We start from the raw sequence: 23,985 nt of genomic DNA, 5'->3' as shown, positions 1-23,985 counted from the left end.
TAAAGGAGTGTTTGATGGTGATTGAAGAAAGGCTAGATCGTGTGTTTGGAGAAATGTTGGTTTGACGTCACCACTGAGGTGAGACACGACAAAGCACTTGGGACCCATAAATTGCTAAAAACATCACTCTCCTTGAGAAAGTCCCAACACCCACCTGCTAATTTCGCTACATTTACTCATGAGATATCAGTCTCTTCTAGTTGGTCAGGTGGTTACTTTGAGGCAGTTTCTAGAACTGGAGAAAGGAATGCAGGTTCACGAGCCTCTAGAACATTTTGAACGGACAATTAAATATTTCAAAGCAGCACATCAAACCCAAAGGTGACTGAGCTCAAAGAGTTCTTAACCAGCAGCTCGGACTGTGTACACCCCAATGGGCTTCCAACTGTACACCCCAACAGGCTTCAGCTCTACACACCCCAACAGGCTTCCGCTCTACACACCCCAACAGGCTTCCGCTCTACACACCCCAATGGGCTCCCAGCTGTGTACACTCTGCCAGGCTTCCGACTGTGTACACCCCAACAGGCTTCCGACTGTGTACACCCCAACAGGCTTCCGACTGTGTACACCCTGACGGGCTTCCGACTGTGTACACTCTGCCAGGCTTCCGACTGTGTACACTCTGCCGGGCTTCCGACTGTGTACACTCTACCGGGCTTCAGACTGTACACCCCAACGGGCTTCCGACTGTGTACACCCTGACGGGCTTCCGACTGTGTACACCCTGCCAGGCTTCCGACTGTGTACACCCTGACGGGCTTCCGACTGTACACCCCAACGGGCTTCCGACTGTACACCACAACGGGCTTCCGACTGTGTACACCCTGACGGGCTTCCGACTGTACACCCTGACGGGCTTCCGACTGTGTACACCCTGACGGGCTTCCGACTGTGTACACCCTGACGGGCTTCCGACTGTACACCCCGACGGGCTTCCGACTGTGTACACCCTGACGGGCTTCCGACTGTTTACACCCCCACATGCTTCCTTTTCTTTTTTCAACCGATCTTCCAGACTTTAATTTCCAGAGCCCCTCAGGATCCATTTCAGCAAAATCTATTGAATTTTAAAAATTAATGTAACCATTGACTGTTCTCATTGTGCATCTCCTGAGAAAATTCCCCAGCGGAAACTACCTTTTAACTTGATTGGGGCAGCACGGTGGCGTAGTGGGTTAGCCCTGCAGCCTCACGGCGCCGAGGTCCCAGGTTCGATCCCGGCTCTGGGTCACTGTCCGTGTGGAGTTTGCACATTCTCCCCGTGTCTGCGTGGGTTTTGCCCCACAACCCAAAGATGTGCTGGGTAGGTGGATTGGCCGCTAAATTGCCCCTTAATTGAAAAGAACAATCAATTGGGTACTCTAAATTGAAAAAAATAATAAAAATTATAATTCGATTTGACAAGTGGCCAAAAAGCTTGGTCACGGTCTTTTTTAAGATTTGTCTTCTAAAAGGAGAGGTTTTTGGCGGAATTTCCAGAGTTGATGGCCTCGGCTGCCAATGGTGGGCAGGAGGGTGAATGTGGGGTCACAGGACCAGGATTATCAATGGCTGGAAGAATTAAGAATGGCGAAGCATTGGAGAGATTTAAACATGAGAATGCCAACTTTAACTATGAAGTGTTGTGAGCTACTGTAGCCTCAGAGTGGGTGAATGATACATTGCTGCCAATATCCGAACTTGCTGCAAGTTTCAGATGAGCTGAAGTTTATGGGGATTGTATAAGTCTGCAGATAACTAAGAAGTAGCAGGAGAATGGGTAGCTCATGTGGGAGCGCTAGTGCTTGAGGTTGGGAGAGCACGGCACGCTGCACGGTGCGCTGGGCACGGGGGGAGCGCTGGGCACGGGGGGAGCGCTGGGCACGGGGGGAGCGCTGGGCATGGGGGAGCGCTGGGCATGGGGGGAGCGCTGGGCATGGGGGGAGCGCTGGGCACGGGGGGAGCGCTGGGCACGGGGGGAGCGCTGCATGGTGCGCTGGGCATGGGGGGAGCACTGCACGGTGCACTGGGCATGGGGGGAGCGCTGGGCATGGGGGGAGCGCTGGGCATGGGGGAGCGCTGCGCGGTGCGCTGGGCATGGGGGGAGCACTGGGCACGGGGGGAGCGCTGGGCACGGGGGGAGCGCTGGGCACGGGGGGAGCGCTGCGCGGTGCGCTGGGCACGGGGGGAGCGCTGGGCACGGGGGGAGCGCTGGGCATGGGGGGGAGCGCTGGAGCACACAGCTTTCTGTGAAGGTGATAAACTCCCTTTGTTCACAGGATATAATTGATACGGGTAAAACAATGCAAACTCTGCTGAACATGTTGCAGGATTACAAACCCAACATGGTGAAAGTGGTGAGGTAAGCTTCATGTGTGCAACCTGTATGGTGTCAGCTGGTAACTAATATAAACAGTGAGCGATAGATTTTCTAAAGGCCTTGAGTTACTGTCTGCTTCAAAATCCCCAGACATACATATTTTACATAATAATTTCAGTTCCCACCCCATGGACCTTGCTCCCACATCCCTGAGTCCTGACACCACAGCCTTCCTGAAACCCTAACTATACATTCTCCGCCTCCCAGTTGCCTGTTTCTCGGCCGTAGGAGGTGGAGTATTGTTGCTGACGGCAGAATTCTCCCCACTGTTAATGGAAATTCCCAATGAAGCCATCCCACACCCCAGAAACCCTTTAGCAGGTGCACGGCCAGTGGGACCCCATATTTAGCAGGAGTTGCACGGCCAGTGGGACCCCATATTTAGCAGGAGTTGCACGGCCAGTGGGACCCCATATTCCTATTTTTGCCCATTATTATTTAATGTGATGTGGGTACAAAGAACAAAGAAAATTACAGCACAGGAACAGGCCCTTCGGCCCTCCCAGCCTGCGCCGATCCAGATCCTTTACCTAAACCTGTCGCCTATTTTCCAAGATCTACTTCCCTCTGTTCCCCGCTCATTCATATAACTGTCTAGATGCATCTTAAATGATGCTATCGTGCCCGCCTCTACCACCTCCGCTGGCAAACCATTCCAGGCACCCACCACCCTCTGCGTAAAAAAACTTTCCACGCACATCTCCCTTAAACTTTCCCCCTCTCACCTTGAAATCGTGACCCCTTGTAACTGACACCCCCACTCTTGGAAAAAGCTTGTTGCTATCCACCCTGTCCATACCTCTCATAATTTTGTAGACCTCAATCAGGTCCCCCCTCAACCTCCGTCTTTCCAACGAAAACAATCCTAATCTACTCAACCTTTCTTCATAGCTAGCACCCTCCATACCAGGCAACATCCTGGTGAACCTCCTCTGCACCCTCTCTAAAGCATCCACATCCTTCTGGTAATGTGGCGACCAGAACTGCACGCAGTATTCCAAATGTGGCCGAACCAAAGTCCTATATAACTGTAACATGACTTGCCGACTCTTGTACTCAATACCCCGTCCGATTAAGGCAAGCATGCTGTATGCCTTCTTGACCACTCTATCAACCTGCGTTGCCACCTTCAGGGTACAATGGACCTGAACTCCCAGATCTCTCTGTACATCAATTTTCCCCAGGACTCTTCCATTGACCATATATTCTGGTCTTGAGTTAGATCTTCCAAAATGCATCACCTCGCATTTGCCTGAATTGAACTCCATCTGCCATTTCTCTGCCCAACTCTCCAATCTATCTATATTTTGCTGTATTCTCTGACAGTCCGCCTCGCTATCTGAAACTCCACCAATGTTAGTATCATCTGCAAACTTGCTCATCAGACCACTTATACACTTATACCTTCGTCCAGATCATTTATGTATATCACAAACAACAGTGGTCCGAGCACGGATCCCTGTGGAACACCACTAGTCACCTTTCTCCATTTTGAGACACTCCCTTCCACCACTACTCTCTGTCTCCTGTTGCCCAGCCAGTTCTTTATCCATCTAGCTAGTACACCCTGAACCCCATACGACTTCACTTTTTCCATCAACCTGCCATGGGAAACTGTATCAAATGCTTTACTGAAGTCCATGTATATGACATCTACAGCCCTTCCCTCACCAATTAACTTTGTCACTTCCTCAAAGAATTCTATTAGGTTTGTAAGACATGACCTTCCCCGCACAAAACCATGCTGTCTATCACTGATAAGTCTATTTTCTGCCAAATGTGAATAGATCCTATCCCTCAGTATCTTCTCCAACAGTTTGCCTACCACTGACGTCAAGCTCACAGGTCTATAATTCCCTGGATTATCCCTGCTACCCTTCTTAAACAAAGGGACAACATTAGCAATTCTCCAGTCCTCCGGGACCTCACCCGTGCTCAAGGATGCTGCAAAGATATCTGTTAAGGCCCCAGCTATTTCATCCTTCGTTTCCCTCAGCAACCTGGGATAGATCCCATCCGGTCCTGGGGACTTGTCCACCTTAATGTCTTTTAGAATACCCAAAACCTCCCCCTTCCTTATGCCGACATGACCTAGAGTATTTAAACATCCATCCCTAGCCTCAACATCCATCATGTCCCTCTCCTTTGTGAATACCGATGCAATGTACTCATTAAGAATCTCACCCATTTCCTCTGACTCCACGCATAAATTCCCTCTTTTGTCTTTGAGTGGGCCAATCCTTTCTCTAGTTACCCTCTTGCTCCTTATATACGAATAAAAAGACTTTGGGGTGATCCTTCACCCTGTTAGCCAAAGATATTTCATGACCCCTTTTAGCCCTCTTTATTGCGCGTTTGAGATTTGTCCTACTTTCCTGATATTCCTCCAAAGCTTCATCAGTTTTGAGTTGCCTCGATCTTATGTCTGCTTCCTTTTTCATTTTAGCTCGTCTCACAATTCCACCCGTCATCCATGGTTCCCTAATCTTGCCATTTCTATCTCTCATTTTAACAAGAACATGTCTGTCCTGCACTCTAATCAACCTTTCCTTAAAAGACTCCCACATTTCAAATGTGGATTTACCCTTAAACAGCTGCTCCCAATCCACATTCCCGAGCTCCTGCCGAATTTTGTTATAGTTGGCCTTTCCCCAATTTAGCACTCTTCCTTTAGGACCACTCTCGTCTTTGTCCATGAGTATTCTAAAACTTATGGAATTGTGATCGCTATTCCCAAAGTAATCACCGACTGAAACATCAACCACCTGGCCGGGATCATTCCCCAATACCAGGTCCAGTATGGCCCCTTCCCGAGTTGGACTATTTACATACTGCTCTAAAAAACTCTCCTGGATGCTCCTTACAAATTCTGCTCCGTCTACGCCTCCAACACTACATGAGTCCCATTCAATGTTGGGGAAGTTAAAATCTCCCATCACAACCACCCTATTGCTCCTACATTGTTCGATAATCTGTCTACATATTTGTACCTCTACTTCACGCTCGCTTTTGGGAGACCTGTAGTAAAGTCCCAACAATGTTACTGCACCCTTCCTATTTCTTAGCTCTATCCATATTGCCTCAGTGCTCGAATCCTCCATCGTGCCCTCCTTAATCACAGCTGTGATATCATCTCTGACCAGTAATGCAACTCCTCCACCCCTTTTACCTCCCTCTCTATCCCTCCTGAAGCATCTATACCCTGGGATATTTAGTTGCCAGTCTTGCCCATCCCTCAACCAAGTCTCAGTAATCATATTCCCAGGTACTAATCCAAGCCCTAAATTCATCTGCCTTACCTGCTACACTTCTCGCATTAAAACAAATGCACCTCAGACCACCTGTCCCTTTGCGATCATCATCTCTTCCCTGTCTACTCTTCCCCTTAGTCACATTGAGTTTATTATCCAGTACCTTACTGGCTTTAGTTGCTGCTTCTTTACTGACCTCTAACTTCCTAATCAGGTTCCCATCCCCCTGCCACATTAGTTTAAAACCTACCCAACAGTGTTAGCAAAAGCACCCCCGAGGACATTGGTTCCAGTCCTGCCCAGGTGTAGACCATCCGATTTGTAATGGTCCCACCGCCCCCAGAACCGGTTCCAATGTCCCAAAAATCTGAACCCCTCCCTCCTGCACCATCTCTCAAGCCACGTATTCATTCTGACTATTCTTAAATTGTTTCGTGGCACTGGTAGCAATCCTGAGATTACTACCTTTGAGGTCCTACTTTTTAACTTATCTCCTAACTCCCTAAATTCTGATTGTAGGACCTCATCCCGTTTTTTACCTATATCGTTGGTGCCTATATGCACCACGACAACTGGCTGTTCACCCTCCCTCTTCAGTATGTCCTGCAGCCGATCGGAGACATCCCTGACCCGTGCACCCGGGAGGCAACATACCATTCGGGAGTCTCGTTTTCGACCACAGAAATGCCTGTCTACTCCCCTTACGATTGAATCCCCTATGACTATAGCCCTGCCAGTCTTTTTCCCGCCCTTCTGTGCAGCAGAGCTAGCCACGGTGCCATGAGTCTGGCTGCTACTGCCTTCCCCTGGTGAGTTATCTCCCCCAACAGTATCCAAAACGGTATACCTGTTTTGGAGGGAGATGACCGCAGGGGACACCTGCACTGCCTTCCTGCTCTTTCTCTGCCTTTTGGTCACCCATTCCCTGTCTCCCTCACCAATCCTAATCTGCAGTGTGACCAACTCACTGAATGTGCTATCCACGACCTCCTCAGCATCGCGGATGCTCCAAAGTGAGTCCATCCGCAGCTCCAGAGCCGTCAAGCGGTCTAACAGGAGCTGCAACTGGACACACTTCCCGCACATGAAGAAGTCAGGGGCATCGGCCACATCCCTGAACTCCCACATTGTGCACGAGGAGCATAACACGGGTCTGGGATCTCCTGCCATTTTTACCCTTTACCTTAACTGATTACAAATATACTATCAAATAATTAATAAGTGAAAGGAATAAAGATTTTACTTACCAATCACAATACTCACCAACACACGAAGAGTTAAATTTCTCCCAGCTGCTGCTAATTGGAGCACTTTCCTTACCAGCCAATCAGGTCACTGCTTTGCTGTGATGTCACCCTTCAAGGTAAGTTTTTAAAGAGTTAAACTTACCTTCCCGACAACCACAGTTGGTTTTTTTTGGTTAGAGGAGGGGGTGGGAGGGAAACACTGAGGAAGTGTTTCGGGTTTAACTGTCACTTGACAACAGCCCCTTCACAAACCACCTTCAAATTAGGCTGAAAGCACTGCTCGTATGCAAATCTCCCCGGAACAGCCAATCAGTAGCTCCGCTCTGCTGCCCTCTGCTGGATGCTTGCCTTCATTTGAACACCTCGGGTCTCTTGCACAGGTACACCTTCAAATTACGCTGACCGCACTGCACGTATGTGTTCACCATGAGGTCAGAATATGTTGTCCATCCCGAATTTTCATAGAATTTACAGTGCAGAAGGAGGCCATTCGGCCCATCGAGTCTGCACCAGCTCTTGGAAAGAGTACCCTACTTAAGCCCACACCTCCCCCTATCCCAGAAACCCCACCAAACCTAACCTAACCTTTTTGGACACAAAGGGGCAATTTATCATGGTCAATCCACCTAACCTGAACATCTTTGGACTGTGGGAGGAAACCGGAGTACCCGGAGGAAACCCACACAGACACGGGGAGAACGTGCAGACTCCGCACAGACAGTGACCCAGCCGGGAATCGAACCTGGGACCCTGGAGCTGTGAAGCAATTGTGCTATCCACAATGCTACCATAATTGCCCTTGAACTGAGTGACCTGCTGATCCATTTCAGAGTCAACCACATTTCTGTGGATCTGGAGACCAGTTCAGGGATATTCTACCCTGAAGGGCATTAGTCAACCAGATGGGGTTTTACAACAATCGACAATACTTTCATGGTCATCATTACTGAGAATCGCTTTCAATTCCAGATTTTATTACTTGTAACAGGTACCATGGTTGGATGTTAGAGCATTAACCTGGGTCTCTGCTTTACCAGTCCACTGTCATTGCCATCTCCCCCATCCCTTCCTCATCCCTGTCATTGCCATCTCCCCCATCCCTTCCTCATCCCTGTCATTGCCATCTCCCCCATCCCTTCCTCATCCCTGTCATTGCCATCTCCCACATCCCTTCCTCATCCCTGTCATTGCCATCTCCCCCATCCCTTCCTCATCCCTGTCATTGCCATCTCCCCCATCCCTTCCTCATCCCTGTCATTGCCATCTCCCACATCCCTTCCTCATCCCTGTCATTGCCATCTCCCCCATCCCTTCCTCATCCCTGTCATTGCCATCTCCCCCATCCCTTCCTCATCCCTGTCATTGCCATCTCCCCCATCCCTTCCTCATCCCTGTCATTGCCATCTCCCCCATCCCTTCCTCATCCCTGTCATTGCCATCTCCCCCATCCCTTCCTCATCCCTGTCATTGCCATCTCCCCCATCCCTTCCTCATCCCTGTCATTGCCATCTCCCCATCCCTTCCTCATCCCTGTCATTGCCATCTCCCCATCCCTTCCTCATCCCTGTCATTGCCATCTCCCCACCCCTTCCTCATCCCTGTCATTGCCATCTCCCCATCCCTTCCTCATCCCTGTCATTGCCATCTCCCCATCCCTTCCTCATCCCTGTCATTGCCATCTCCCCATCCCTTCCTCATCCCTGTCATTGCCATCTCCCCATCCCTTCCTCATCCCTGTCTTCAGAGGATTTTTCCTCTTCTCCCAGGACAAAAGTTACACCAAAAGGGTTGTAGGAGGGATGTGATGGCACTGGAAAGGGAGCAGAGGAGATTTACCAGGATGTTGCCTGGGCTGGAGAGTGTTAGTTATGAAGAGGGATTGGATAGACTGGGATTGTTTTCCTTGGAGCAGAGGAGACTGTGCTGTATGACTCTATTTGACAATATCATTCCAATAACTCTCTTCCTTCTTTATAGTCTGCTGGTAAAACGAACGCCACGAAGTGTGGGCTATCGACCAGACTGTGAGTAATGTGTTTAAAATCAGAATGCTTGTTGACCTGCAAAGCAGAGCTTCTGGTGGAGCCGACCTCCACATTGCTGTAGGAGGTGCTGGGGGAGGTGCTGACGACAGGGGGACTGGAGAAGGGGGGGTAGTGTTGGTGGTTTACTGGGCTATTTTGGGAGAGAAGAAGGCACCGCTGCATGGAATCAAGGCAAAGTGGGAGGAAGAGTTGGGAGAGGGTATGGAGCTAATGCTCTTCGGGAGGGTTTAAACTAATTCAGCAGGGGGTTGGGAACCTGAATTGTAGCTCCAGTATACAGGAGGTTGAGAGTAGTGAGGTCATGAGTAAGGTTTCAAAGTTGCAGGAGTGTACCGGCAGGCAGCAAGGTGGTTTAATTAAAGTGGGTCTACTTCAACGCCAGGAGCATCCGGAATAAGGTGGGTGAGCTTGCAGCATGGGTTGGTACCTGGGACTTCGATGTTGTGGCCATTTCGGAGACATGGATAGAGCAGGGACAGGAATGGTTGTTGCAGGTGCCGGGGTTTAGATATTTCAGTAAGCTCAGGGAAGGTGGTAAAAGAGGGGGAGGGATGGCATTGTTAGTCATGGACGTATTACGATGGCAGAAAGGACGTTTGATGAGGACTCGTCTACTGAGGTAGTATGGACTGAGGTTAGAAACAGGAAAGGAGAGGTCACCCTGTTGGGAGTTTTTTATAGGCCTCCGAAAAGTTCCAGAGATGTAGAGGAAAGGATTGCAAAGATGATTCTGGATAGGAGCGAAAGTAATAGGGTAGTTGTTATAGGGGACTTTAACTTTCCAAATATTGACTGGAAACGCTAAAGATCGAGTACTTTAGGTGGGTCCGTTTTTGTCCAATGTGTGCAGGAGGGTTTCCTGACACAGTATGTAGATAGGCCAACAAGAGGCGAGGCCACATTGGATTTGGTACTGGGTAATGAACCAGGACAGGTGTTAGATTTGGAGGTAGGTGAGCACTTTGGTTATAGTGACCACAATTCAGTTACGTTTACTTTAGCGATGGAAAGGGATAGGTATGCACCGCAAGGCAAGAGTTATAGCTGTGGGAAGGCAATTTTGTGATTAGGCAAGACTTAAGATGCACAGGTTGGGAAAGGAAACTGCAGGGGATGGACACAATGGAAATGTGGAGCTCATTCAAGGAACAGCTACTGCGTGTCCTTGATAAGTATGTACCTGTCAGGCAGGGAGGAAGTGGTCGAGCGAGGGAACCATGGTTTACTAAAGTAGTTGAATCACTTGTCAAGAGGAAGAAGGAGGCTTATGTAAAGATGAGACGTGAAGGTTCAGATAGGGCGCTCGAGAGTTACAAGTTAGCTAGGAAGGACCTAAAGAGAGAGATAAGCAGAGCCAGTAGGGGACATGAGAAGTCTTTGGCAGGTATGATCAAGGATAACCCTAAAGCTTTGTATAGGTATGTCAGGAATAAAAGAATGACCAGGGTAAGAGTAGGGCCAGTCAAGGACAGTAGTGGGAAGTTGTGCGTGGAGTCAGAGGAGATAGGAGAGGTGCTAAATGAATATTTTGCGTCAGTATTCATGGAGGAAACAGACAATGTTGTCGAGGAGAATACTGAGTTACAGGCTACTAGACTAGAAGGGCTTGAGGTTCATAAGGAAGAGGTGTTAGCAATTCTGGAAAGTGTAAAAATAGATAAGTCCCCTGGGCCGGATGGGGTTTATCCTAGGATTCTCTGGGAAGCTGAGGAGGAGATTGCTGAGCCTTTGGCTTTGATCTTTATGTCATCATTGTCTACAGGAATAGTGCCAAAAGACTGGAGGATACCAAATGTCCTCTTGTTCAAGAAGGGGAGTAGAGACAACCCCGGTAACTGTAGACCAGTGAGCCTTACTTCTGTTGTGGGCAAAGTCTGGGAAAGTTTTATAAGAGATAGGATTTATAATCATCTAGAAAGAAATCATTTGATTAGGGATAGTCAACACGGTTTTGTGAAGGGTAGGTTGTGCCTCACAAACCTTATTGAGTTCTTTGAGGTGACCAAACAGGTGGACGAGGGTAAAGCAGTTGATGTGGTGTATATGGATTTCAGTAAAGCGTTTGATAAGGTTCCCCACGGTAGGCTATTGCAGAAAATACGGAGGCATGGGATTCAGGGTGATTTAGCAGTTTGGATCAGAAATTGGCTCGCTGTAAGAAGACAGAGGGTGGTGGTTGATGGGAAATGTTCAGCCTGGAGTTCAGTGTACCACAAGGATCTGTTTTGGGGCCACTGCTGTTTGTCATTTTTATAAATGACCTGGAGGAGGGCGTAGAAGGATGGGTGAGTAAATTTGCAGATGACACTAAAGTCGGTGGAGTTGTGGACAGTGCGGAAGGATGTTGCAGGTTACAGAGGGACGTAGATAAGCTGCAGAGTTGGGCTGAGAGGTGGCAAATGGAGTTTAATGCAGAAAAGTGTGAGGTGATTCATTTTGGAAGGAGTAACAGGAAGACAGAGTACTGGGCTAATGGTAAGATTCTTGGTAGTGTGGATGAGCAGAGATATCTCGGTGTTTGGAGTATTGCGTGCAGTTCTGGTCGCCGCATTATAGGAAGGATGTGGAAGCATTGGAAATGGTGCAGAGGAGATTTACCAGAATGTTGCCTGGTATGGAGGGATGTTCTTATGAGGAAAGGTTGAGGACTTAAGGCTGTTTTCGTCAGAGAGAAGAATATTAAGAGGTGAGTTAATTGAGGCATACAAGATGATCAGAGGATTAGATAGGGTGGACAGTGAGAGCCTTTTTCCTTGGATGGTGATGTCTAGCACGAGGGGACATAGCTTTAAATTGAGGGGAGATAGATATAGGGCAGATGTCAGAGGTAGGTTCTTTACTCAGAGAGTAGTAAGGGCGTGGAATGCCCTGCCAGCAACAGTAGTGGACTCGCCAACACTAAACGCATACAAATGGCCATTGGATAGACATATGGATGATAAGGCAATAGTGTAGATGGGCTTTAGAGTGGTTTCGCAGGTCGGCGCAACATCGAGGGCCGAAGGGCCTGTACTGCGCTGTAATGTTCTCGGGGTTCTGGTGTGAGATGCTCCAGAGGGTGAATGCCTCCACCTCGTGTGCGAGGTTGGGGCTGATACAGCTGAAGGTGGTATATAGGGCGCACCTTATAAGGGCGAGGATGAGCCGGCTTTTTGAGGGGATAGAAGATTTTTAAGAACTTTGTTGGTTGGGGGGAGGGGGGGGGGGGGGGGGGGGGGGGGGGGAAGAGCCGCAAACCACATTCGTATGTTCTGGTCCTGTCCAAAGCTGGAGGATTACTGGAAGGAGGTGTTTAGGGTAATCTCTAAAGCGGTACACGTGAAACTGGACCCGGGCCCTCGGGAGGCCATATTCTGGGTGTCGGACCAGCCGGGGTTGGAAACGGGCGCGGAGACAGATGTTGTAGACTTTGCCTCGTTGGCGGATCCTGTTAGGGTGGAGAGCAACCTCTCCACCCTGGCGTGGCGGGGGGAACCTGCTGGAATTCCTAACGCTTGAAAAGGTCAAATCTGAACTGAGGGGAAGGATGGAGGGGTTCGACAATTCAGGTTTTGCACTGAGTGCTGAATTTGGGTGCATTTGAGTGCTGTAGTGAGAGTTTGGTGACTGAGGGATATTAAGGTTTTTTTTATTTTTATCTAAAGTCTAGTCTTTTATTTAGTTAATTAACTTAAAAGTTGCTGTTTGTTTGAGAAGAAGGTGAATTTTCAATCAGCTTTAAACAAAGATTCTACTTGTAAGTACTTGCAGCTGGAGCTTGTTAATTAGAAATTGGATTAGGCCAGTTTTCAGAGGTTGGGTTCACAGTATAAAGGTGAGCCAGCTGCAGTGCAGACTATGTTTGCACTGAGTGCTGAATTTGGGTGCATTTGAGTGCTATAGTGAGAGTTTGGGTGCATTTCAGTGCTATAGTGAGAGTTTGGTGACTGAGGGAGTGCTGAATTTGGGTGCATTTGAGTGCTATAGTGAGAGTTTGGTGACTGAGGGAGTGCTGAATTTGGGTGCATTTCAGTGCTATAGTGAGAGTTTGGTGACTGAGGGAGTGCTGAATTTGGGTGCATTTGAGTGCTATAGTGAGAGTTTGGTGACTGAGGGAGTGCTGAATATGGGTGCATTTGAGTGCTGTAGTGAGAGTTTGGTGACTGAGGGAGTTAGGTGAGGAGGGAGTAAGGTGCTCCTTTTTATTTCATTTCCTACATTTCCTCAAAGAGCAAGAAGGGAGCCGGGAGTTTACCGAGAGTACAGCTGACTGGGAGCAGAGTCGGAGGGCGGAGTTCCAGTTGGTCCACAGTGCAGCTGTATTCTGTAAGGTAAGAGGGGATGGAGGCTAGGGCAGTGGCATGATCCTCCTGTAGGATGTGGGAGGTGAGGGATACCACTGGTGTCCCCGCTGACTATACCTGCGGGAAGTGCACCCAACTCCAGCTCCTCGGAGACAGAGTTAGGGAACTGGAGCTGGATGAACTTCGGATCATCCGGGAGGCAGAGGGGGTAATAGAGAAGAGTTACAGGCAGGTAGCCACACCCAAGGTACAGGACAAGAGTAGCTGGGTTACAGTCAGGGGAAAGAAACCGAACGGGCAGACAGTGCAGGGATCCCTCGTGGCCGTTCCCTTCAAAACAAGTATACCATTTTGGATGCTGTTGGGGGGGGATGACCTACCGGGGGAAGGCCCTAGCGGCCAGGTCTCTGGCACTGAGTCTGGCTCTGAGGCTCAGAAGGGAAGGGAAGGGAGCAGGTAAGAATAAAAAAGCGATAGTGATAGGGGCCTCAATGGTCAGGGGAATAGTTAGGAGATTCTGTGGTCGCGAGCGAGACTCCCAGAAGGTATGTTGCCTCCTGGGTGCCAGGGCCAGGGATGTCTCGGATCGTGTCTTCAGGATCCTGAAGGGGGAGGGTGAGCAGTCAGAAGTCGTGGTGCACATTGGTACCAACGACGTAGGTAGGAAAAGGAGTGTGGATGTAATAAAGGCTGGAAGTTAAAAGCCAGGACAGACAGAGTTGTCATCTCTGGTTTGTTGCCGGTGCCACGTGATAGCGAAGCTAGGAATAGGGAGAGAGTGCAGTTGAACACGTGGCTGCAGGAATGGTGTAGGAAGGAGGGCTTCAGGTATTTGGATAATTGGAGCGCATTCTGGGGTAGGTGGGACCTGTACTAGTAGGATGAGTTGCATCCGAACCAGAGGGGCACCAATATCCTGGGAGGGAGGTTTTCTAGTACTCTTCGGGAGGGTTTAAACTAATTTGGCAGGGGAATGGGAACCGGACTTGTAGTCCAGCAACTAAGGAAGCCGATATTCAGGACGCCAAAGCACGTATTGATGCAGTGGGGAAGGTAACACTGACAAAGGAGAGTACTTGCAGGCAAGGAGATGGGTTGAAGTGTGTATACTTCAACGCAAGAAGCATCAGGAATAAGGTGGGTAAACTTAAGGCATGGATCGGTACTTGGGACTACGATGTGGTGGCCATCACGGAAACTTGGATAGAAGAGGGGCAGAAATGGTTGTTGGAGGTTCCTGGTTATAGATGTTTCAATAAGATTAGGGAGGGTGGTAAAATAGGTGGGTGGGGTTGCATTATTAATTAGGGATAGTATAACAGCTTCAGAAAGGCAGTTCGAGGGGGATCTGCCTACTGAGGTAATATGGGTTGAAGGCAGAAATAGGAAAGGAGCAGTCACCTTGTTGGGAATTTTCTATAGGCCCCCCAATAGCAGCAGAGATGTGGAGGAAGAGATTGGGAAACAGATTTTGGAAAGCTGCAGAAGTCACAGGATTGTAGTCATGGATGACTTCAACTGCCCAAATATTGAGTGGTAACTCTTTAGATCAAATAGTTTGGATGGGGTGCTGTTTGTGCAGTGTGTCCAGGAAGCTTTTCTAACACAGATTGTCCGACCAGAGGGGAGGCCATATTGGATTTGGTACTTGGTAATGAACCAGGGCAGGTGATAGATTTGTTAGTGGGGGAACATTTTGGAGGTAGTGACAATTCTGTGACTTTCACTTTAGTTATGGAGAGGGATAGGTGCGTGCAACAGGGCAAGGTTTACAATTAGGGGAAGGGTAAATACGATGCTGTCAGACAAGAATTGAAGTGCATAAGTTGGGAACATAGGCTGTCAGGAAGGACACAATTGAAATGTGGAACTTGTTCAAGGAACAGATACTACGTGTCCTTGATATGTATGTCCCTGTCAGGCAGGAAAGAGATGGTCGAGTGAGGGAACCATGGTTGACAAGAGAGGTTGAATGTCTTGTTAAGAGGAAGAAGTAGACTTATGTAAGGCTGAGGAAACAAGGTTCAGACAGGGCGCTGGAGGGATACAAGATATCCAGGAGGGAACTGAAGAAAGGGATTAGGAGAACTAAGCGAGGGCATGGAAAATCTTTGGCAGGTAGGATCAAGGAAAACCCCAAGGCCTTTTACGCATATGTGAGAAATATGAGAATGACTAGAGCGAGGGTGGGTCCGATCAAGGACAGTAGCGGGAGATTGTGTATTGAGTCAGAAGAGATAGGAGAGGTCTTGAACGTGTACTTTTCTTCAGTATTTACGAATGAGAGGGGCCATATTGTTGGAGTGGACAGTGTGAAACAGACTGGTAAGCTCGAGGAGATACTTGTTAGGAAGGAAGATGTGTTGGGCATTTTGAAAAACTTGAGGATAGACAAGTCCCCTGGGCCTGACGGGATATATCCAAGGATTCTATGGGAAGCAAGAAATGAAATTGCAGAGCCGTTGGCAATGATCTTTTCGTCCTCACTGTCAACAGGGGTGGTACCAGAGGATTGGAGAGTGGCGAATGTCGTGCCCCTGTTCAAAAAAGGGAATAGGGATAACCATGGGAATTACAGGCCAGTTAGTCTTACTTCGGTGGTAGGCAAAGTAATGGAAAGGGTACTGAGGGATAGGATTTCTGAGCATCTGGAAAGACACTGCTTGATTAGGGATAGTCAGCACGGATTTGTGAGGGGTAGGTCTTGCCTTACAAGTCTTATTGACTTCTTTGAGGAGGTGACCAAGCATGTGGATGAAGGTAAAGCAGTGGATGTAGTGTACATGAATTTTAGTAAGGCATTTGATAAGGTTCCCCATTGTAGGCTTATGCAGAAAGTAAGGAGGCATGGGATAGTTGGAAATGTGGCCAGTTGGAAAACGAACTGGCTAACCGATAGAAGACAGAGAGTGGTGGTGGGTGGCAAGTATTCAGCCTGGAGCCCAGTTACCAGTGGTGTACCGCAGGGATCAGTTCTGGGTCCTCTGCTGTTTGTGATTTTCATTAATGACTTGGATGAGGGAATTGAAGCGTGGTTCAGTCAATTTGCAGACGATATGAAGATTGGTGGAGTTGTGGATAGTGAGGAGGGCTGTTGTCGGCTGCAAAGAGACATAGATAGGATGCAGAGCTGGGCTGAGAAGTGGCAGATGGAGTTTAACCCTGTCAATTGTGAGGTTGTCCATTTTGGAAGGACAAATATGAATGCGGAATACAGGGTTAACGGTAGGGTTCTTGGCAATGTGGAGGAGCAGAGATATCTTGGGGTCTATGTTCATAGATCTTTGAAAGTTGTCACTCAAGTGGATAGAGCTGTGAAGAAGGCATATAGTGTGCTCGCATTCATTAGCAGAGGGATTGAATTTAAGAGCCGTGAGGTGATGATGCAGCTGTACAAAACCTTGGTCAGGCCACATTTGGAGTACTGTGTGCAGTTCTGGTTGCCTCATTTTAGGAAGCTTTGGAAAAGGTGCAAAGGAGATTTACCAGGATGTTGCCTGGAATGGAGAGTAGGTCTTACAAGGAAAAGTTGAGGGTGCTAGGCCTTTTCTCATTAGAACGTAGAAGGATGAGGGGGTGACTTGATAGAGGTTTATAAGATGATCAGGGGAATATAGACAGTCAGAGACTTTTTCTCTAGATGGAACAAACCATTACAAGGGGACATAAATTTAAGGTAAATGGTGGGAGATTTAGGGGGATGTCAGAGGTAGGTTCTTTACCCAGAGAGTAGTGGGGGCATGGAATGCACTGCCTGTGGAAGTAGTTGAGTCGGAAACATTGGGGACCTTCAAGCGGCTATTGGATAGGTACATGGATTATGGTAGAATGATGGGGTGTAGATTAATTTGTTCTTCATCTAGGACAAAAGTTCGGCACAACATCGTGGGCCAAAGGGCCTGTTCTGTGCTGTATTTTCTATGTTCATGGGTGTTACTCATTATAGGACATAGAACATACAGTGCAGAAGGAGGCCATTCGGCCCATCGAGTCTGCACCGACCCACTTAAGCCCTCACTTCCACCCTATCCCCGTAACCCAATAACCCCTCCCAACCTTTTTGGTTACGAAGGGCAATTTATCATGGCCAATCCACCTAACCTGCACATCTCTGGACTGTGGGAGGAAACCGGAGCACCCGGAGGAAACCCTGCAGACAGGAGGAGAACGTGCAGATCCACACAGACGGTGACCCAGTGGGGAATCGAACCTGGACTCTGACGCTGTGAAGCCACAGTGCTATCCACTTGTGCTGCCCTTTATGCACTTTGAAGAATTGGATCACATCGAACATTAGGGTTGGGGGGAGGGGGACTGTGTGCGCTAATGGTGACTATGGGTGATTCCTGATTCCTTTTTGTTATTTGTTTGTTAACATGCGAGCTGTTGTTTGAGGGTTTGGTGGGAGAATGGGATTGCTATTGTTTATATGGACATTGTATTCGTTACTGCTTATTGTTGGTGGGTGTGAATTGGGAGAAAATGTGAAAAAGGAGAATAAAATTTTAATTTTTTTTCAAAGTTACTGAGAGGACCAAGTGCTTAAATATATCCATCAAAAGAAAAAGTTCTGGGCAATGTTGCTGAGAATAATTTCCATTTAAACCCAGGTATTTTGAATTAAACTCCGAGGACTGGCATTAATTCCCCCTATCACGGACCATTTCTGCAGTACGAAATTAAATCAGTATTTGGGTGTTCCATGGGGAAGTCAGTATTTGGCTGTTCCATGGGGAAGTCAGTATTTGGGTGTCAATGAGGTCAGTATTTGGGTGTTCCATGAGGAGGTCAGTATTTGGCTGTTCCATGAGGAGGTCAGTATTTAGGTGTTCCATGAGGAGGTCAGTATTTGGCTGTTCCATGAGGACGGTCAGTATTTGGCTGTTCCATGAGGAGGTCAGTATTTGGCTGTTCCATGAGGAGGTCAGTATTTGGCTGTTCCATGAGGAGGGTCAGTATTTGGCTGTTCCATGAGGACGGTCAGTATTTGGCTGTTCCATGAGGAGGGTCAGTATTTGGCTGTTCCATGAGGAAGTCAGTATTTGGCTGTTCCATGAGGAGGTCAGTATTTGGCTGTTCCATGAGGAGGGTCAGTATTTGGCTGTTCCATGAGGAGGTCAGTATTTGGCTGTTCCATGAGGAGGTCAGTATTTGGCTGTTCCATGAGGAGGGTCAGTATTTGGGTGTTCCATGAGGAGGTCAGTATTTGGCTGTTCCATGAGGAGGTCAGTATTTGGCTGTTCCATGAGGAGGGTCAGTATTTGGCTGTTCCATGAGGAGGTTCAGTATTTGGCTGTTCCATGAGGAGGGTCAGTATTTGGCTGTTCCATGAGGAGGGTCAGTATTTGGCTGTTCCATGAGGAAGTCAGTATTTGTGTGTTCCATGTGCTTATTGAAGCTTGGGTGAAATTGGAAGTATCAATAATTTTTTTCTGGTGTTTTGGTAGCTCCACCATTGTAGATGTTAAGAAATGGGATTAAAGGAAGGGACTGTGGGTCCTGCACCCACAGAACTGTGGTTCAGACTATGCTAGGGTGGGAGTTACAATATTGGTGGTCTTGCTGCAAGTCTAATTTCACTGTTACCATGTTTAACATTTTAGTTATTGCCTTTCACTCACCTCTAGGAATTTTATTTATAGTTGTTGGTTTTGAAGTTCCCGACAAGTTTGTGGTTGGATACGCACTCGATTATAATGAATACTTTAGAGACTTGAATGTAAGTACTTTACAATGTATAATTTGGAACTGCACATTGCCAATTATAGAATTATTACAGCACAGAGAGGCCATTCGGTCCATTTAGTGTATGTGGGCTTTCTGCAGGAGCATCTCTGCTGGCCACACTCCCTTACCCTTTCCCTGTGACCCAACATTTTTCCTCAGATGTTCACCCAATTTTCTTTTGAAAGCTATGACTGAATTTGTCTCCGTAAGAAGTCTTACAGCACCAGGTTAAAGTCCAACAGGTTTGTTTCAAACACTAGCTTTCGGAGCACTGCTCCTTCCTCAGGTGAATGCCCATTCCCCTGAGGAAGGAGCAGTGCTCCGAAAGCTAGTGTCTGAAACAAACCTGTTGGACTTTAACCTGGTGTTGTCAGACTTCTTACTGTGCTCACCCCAGTCCAACGCCGGCATCTCCACATCATGAATTTGTCTCCATTCAAGCATTCCAGATCCTAAGCAGTCAGTGCATAAAAAATCCTTTCCTCATGTCACTATTGCTGTTTTTGCAAATCACTTTCAATCACTGTCGTCTGGTTCTTGACCCTTCTGCTAATGGGAAGTATTTTTTTTCCCATTTACTCTGCCCCAGCCCCTCCCTATTTAAAAGAAAATAAATTTTGATTACCCAATTCATTTTTTCCAATTAAGTGGCAATTTAGTGTGGCCAATCCACCTAGCCTGCACATCTTTGGGTTGTGGGGGTGAAACCCCGCAGACACGGGGAGAATGTACATACTCCACACGGACAGTGACCCTGAGCCGGGATCGAACCTGGGACCTCGACACCGTGAGGCAGCGGTGCTAACCACGGTGCTGCCATGCCCCTCCTGATTTTGAAGGTTCCACCCAGTCTTCCCTTCATTAATTATAACAAACCAAACTTCTCCAGCCTTGGTTCAAACCTGGACAAAGGAGCTGAAGCCAGAGGGGAGGCGAGAGCGACTGCCGCTGACATCAAGGCAGCATTTGACCAAGTTTGGTATCAAGGAGCCTGAGCTAAACTGGAGTCAGTGGGAATCAGGGGGAAAACTCTCTGCTGGTTGGAGTCATACCCGGCACAAAGGAAGATGGTTGTGGTGGTTGGAGGTCAATCATCTCAGCTCCAGGACATCACTGGAGGAGTTCCTCAGGGTAGTGTCCTAGGCCCAACCATCTTCAGCTGCTTCATCAATGACCTCCCCTCCACCATAAGGTCAGAAGTGGGGATGTTTGCAGATGACTGCACAATGTTCAGCACCATTTGCGACTCCTCAGATAATGAAGCAGTCCATGTCCAAATGCAGCAAGACCTGGACGATATCCAGGCTTGGAGCTGACATGTGGCAAGTTACATCGCATCTCACACGTGGCAGGCAATGACCATCTCCTACAAGAGAGGATCTAACCATCGCCCCTTGACATTCAATGGCATTACCATCACTGAATCCCCCGCTATCAACATCCTGGGGGTTACTATTGATCAGAAACTGAACTGGACTAGCCACATTAATACTGTGGCTACCAGGGCAGGTCAAAGGCTCGGAATCGTACGGCGAGTAACTCACCTCCTGACTCCCCAAAGCCTGTCCACCATCTACAAGGCACAAGTCAGGAGTGTAATGGAATACTCTCCATTTGCCTGGATGTGCGCAGCTCCAACAACACTCAAATAGCTGAACACCGTCCAGGACAAAGCAACCCCGCTTGATTGCTCTCCCTTCCACAAACATTCAAAACCCCCACCACCGATGAACAGTGGCAGCCGTGTGTACCATCTACAAGATGCACTGCAGTAACTCACCAAGGCAACACCTTCTAAACCCACAACCACTACCATCTAGAAGGACAAGAGTAACAGATACCTGGGAACCCCACCACCTAACCCTCCAAGTCACTCACCAACCTGACTTGGAAAAACATCGGCCGTTCCTTCAATGTCGCTGGGACTCCCTCCCCAACAGCACAGTGGACACACCTCAAGGACTGCAGCGGTTCAAGGCAGCAGCTCATCACCACCTTCTGAAGGGCAACTAGGGATGGGCAATAATTGCTGGCCTAACCAGCGACACCCACATCCCGTAATGGTCCCTGGAACCATTATCATGAATCTTTTCCGCACTTCTCTGATGCCTTCCGATACTTCCTAAGGATCAGATCACTGGCCTCAACTCCACATTCCGTCTACTCTCTATAACCTTTGATTCCCCCGTTAATCTCAAATCTATTTACCTCTGCCTTAAAAATATTCACTGACCCTCCTGCCGCCACTCTGGGGAAGAGAGTTCCAAAGACTCTCAGCCCTCTGCGAGACTAAAACTTCTTCTCATCTCAGTCTTAAATGGGACACCCCATACTTTTAAACTGTGTCCTCCAGTTCTAGATTCTTCCACAAAGGCAAACATTTGTTCGGCATCCTCCCTGTCCAGTCCCCTCAGCACCTTTGTTTCAGTAAGTGCACATCTCAATCTTCTAACCTCTAATGGATATAGGATTACCCCATCCAACCTTTCTTCATAATATAATGCACACCCCCAACCCCACTGGCAACACGGACCTCAGTCAAGTGAACATTCTATGAACAGCTATCTTTCTTAAATTAGCAGACCAAAATTGTACACTATACTCCAGATGTGCCCTGTACAACTCTATCAGAACATCCCTTCTTTTACATTCCATTACCCTCATCATAAACGGCAACATTACATTTGCTTCCTAATTACTTCTTGTATTTTCTTACAAACGTTTGGTGATCCATTTACTAAGACACCCAGATCCCTCTGTACCTGAGTTCAGCAATCCCTCTCCATTTAAAGAATTTGCTGCTTTTAGTTAGCCATGGCTGGAATATTCTTCCCTCAGCTTGCAGTCTTTCTCTCATTGGAATGTATCTTCATTGAGTATTCTGAAATCTTCCCTTAAATGTCTGCCACTGCATCTCTTCTCATCTATCCCATAGCCTCATTTTCAAGTTCACATTAACCAGTTCTGTCTGTGTGTTGTCCAGTCTCCCCTGTGTCTGTGTTGTCCAGTCTCCCCTGTCTGTGTGTTGTCCAGTCCCCCCTGTCTGTGTGTTGTCCAGTCCCCCCCTGTCTGTGTGTTGTCCAGTCCCCCCTGTCTGTGTGTTGTCCAGTCCCCCCTGTGTCTGTGTGTTGTCCAGTCCCCCCTGTCTGTGTGTTGTCCAGTCCCCCCTGTCTGTGTGTTGTCCAGTCCCCCCTGTGTCTGTGTGTTGTCCAGTCCCCCCTGTGTCTGTGTGTTGTCCAGTCCCCCCTGTGTCTGTGTTGTCCAGTCCCCCCTGTGTCTGTGTTGTCCAGTCCCCCCTGTGTCTGTGTGTTGTCCAGTCTCCCCTGTCTGTGTGTTGTCCAGTCCCCCCTGTCTGTGTGTTGTCCAGTCCCCCCTGTCTGTGTGTTGTCCAGTCCCCCCTGTGTCTGTGTTGTCCAGTCCCCCCTGTGTCTGTGTTGTCCAGTGTCCCCTGTGTCTGTGTGTTGTCCAGTCCCCCCTGTGTCTGTGTGTTGTCCAGTCCCCCCTGTGTCTGTGTTGTCCAGTGTCCCCTGTCTGTGTGTTGTCCAGTCCCCCCTGTCTGTGTGTTGTCCAGTCTCCCCTGTGTCTGTGTGTTGTCCAGTCCCCCCTGTGTCTGTGTGTTGTCCAGTCTCCCCTGTGTCTGTGTGTTGTCCAGTGTCCCCTGTGTCTGTGTGTTGTCCAGTCTCCCCTGTGTCTGTGTGTTGTCCAGTCCCCCCCTGTGTCTGTGTGTTGTCCAGTCTCCCCTGTGTCTGTGTTGTCCAGTCCCCCCTGTGTCTGTGTGTTGTCCAGTCTCCCCTGTCTGTGTGTTGTCCAGTCCCCCCTGTGTCTGTGTGTTGTCCAGTCTCCCCTGTCTGTGTGTTGTCCAGTCCCCCCTGTCTGTGTTGTCCAGTCCCCCCTGTCTGTGTGTTGTCCAGTCTCCCCTGTGTCTGTGTGTTGTCCAGAACTGGCTAGAACTCTGAAGAAGAGGATTGAAGAAAATGTTGGGATAGTTAACCACTGCCTTCAACCAGTTGAACAGAATAGTCTGTTTCTGTACGGTTTATGTTTCTACTATTTGAACCTGTCCTATTGACCTCTTCTAAACTTTAAAATCATTTACTGCATTTACCTTAACCATCTCATTTACATCTGTAAAATTTCCTCTGAGCTGATATTTTGATCGATAACTGTGACTGACAGGAGGAATCAGCCCCCACACACCTCCCTGCTTTGCTGCAACTCCAGAATCCGTGTCTTGTAACTCTGACCAGAACCATACCCAACCCACTTTCAAAGTGTGATCTGGCTGCAGCCCAGTGCAGTTTGATCTCTGCTTTCTCCATGTTGACGATATCATTAACATTTTGTTGCCTTTATTTCATAAGTCATGGAGCCTGTTTTTTTTATATCTGTGGATGTTCTTTGCACTTGGCAGCATCAAATCTGAATCCAGATGATTAATGTGAACTAGACATTGCTTGTTGCAATTTGGATCCTCTGGTTCGGCTGACACTGGTCCTAATTTTCTCTTTCAGCACATTTGTGTAATCAGTGAAAAGGGAAGAGAGAAGTACAAGGCATGAGGTGTTTGACACTTCCATGGATATCAGACTGTGTTGGTTGAATCCTGAACACACTGGCTGTAGAAGATAATCTCACGCATTGCTGTGTATTTTACACTGTCTGTGAATTAGATATTTAAGGACCCATCATGATCATGCTTAAGTATTTTATTTTTGTATTGTAAAACATAAACCAGAATCTATCATCGCATTTTCTCATTTCAATTTTGTTGTCCAGTTATTGCCTGAATTGTGTTTTCTTGAGGTTGGCAAATGTTAAACAGTTTGTGAAAAACAGTATAGGAACCTGAAGTAGCAATAATCAGTGTAATGGTCAATGTGTTCACAATGCTGGTTTTTATACTGTGCTGTGACTTTCTCCTGTTGCTGGAGTTGATCTTTCTGTGAGAGGGGTTCTTTCTGTGAGAGGGGTTCTTTCTGTGAGAGGGGTTCTTTCTGTGAGAGGGGTTCTTTCACATTCTAAGAATGAAAGGCGGTGGCACTGAGACGGGGGGGGGGGGGGGGGGGGGTG

At 48.1% G+C, this 23,985-nt stretch overlaps 1 protein-coding gene across 1 annotated transcript in view; it reads left to right on the top strand.

The window, feature by feature from the left end:
* The window catches only part of hprt1 (hypoxanthine phosphoribosyltransferase 1), a 46,327-nt gene extending 22,655 nt beyond the window's left edge, over window positions 1–23,672 (top strand). Inside the window, exons 6-9 of the mRNA XM_038775359.1 lie at window positions 2,262–2,344; window positions 8,838–8,884; window positions 18,831–18,907; window positions 23,427–23,672. Of these exons, the coding sequence (XP_038631287.1) occupies window positions 2,262–2,344; window positions 8,838–8,884; window positions 18,831–18,907; window positions 23,427–23,474 (255 nt within the window). The 3' untranslated portion in view covers window positions 23,475–23,672. The remainder of the gene's footprint in view (window positions 1–2,261; window positions 2,345–8,837; window positions 8,885–18,830; window positions 18,908–23,426) is intronic.
* Window positions 23,673–23,985: the final 313 nt, after the last annotated feature.

The sequence above is a fragment of the Scyliorhinus canicula genome, chromosome 17, assembly GCF_902713615.1.
Source record: "Scyliorhinus canicula chromosome 17, sScyCan1.1, whole genome shotgun sequence".
Lineage (NCBI taxonomy): Eukaryota > Metazoa > Chordata > Chondrichthyes > Carcharhiniformes > Scyliorhinidae > Scyliorhinus > Scyliorhinus canicula.
The sequence above is the reverse complement of the archived record's forward strand: the minus strand, read 5'-3'. Positions and strand labels throughout refer to the sequence as shown.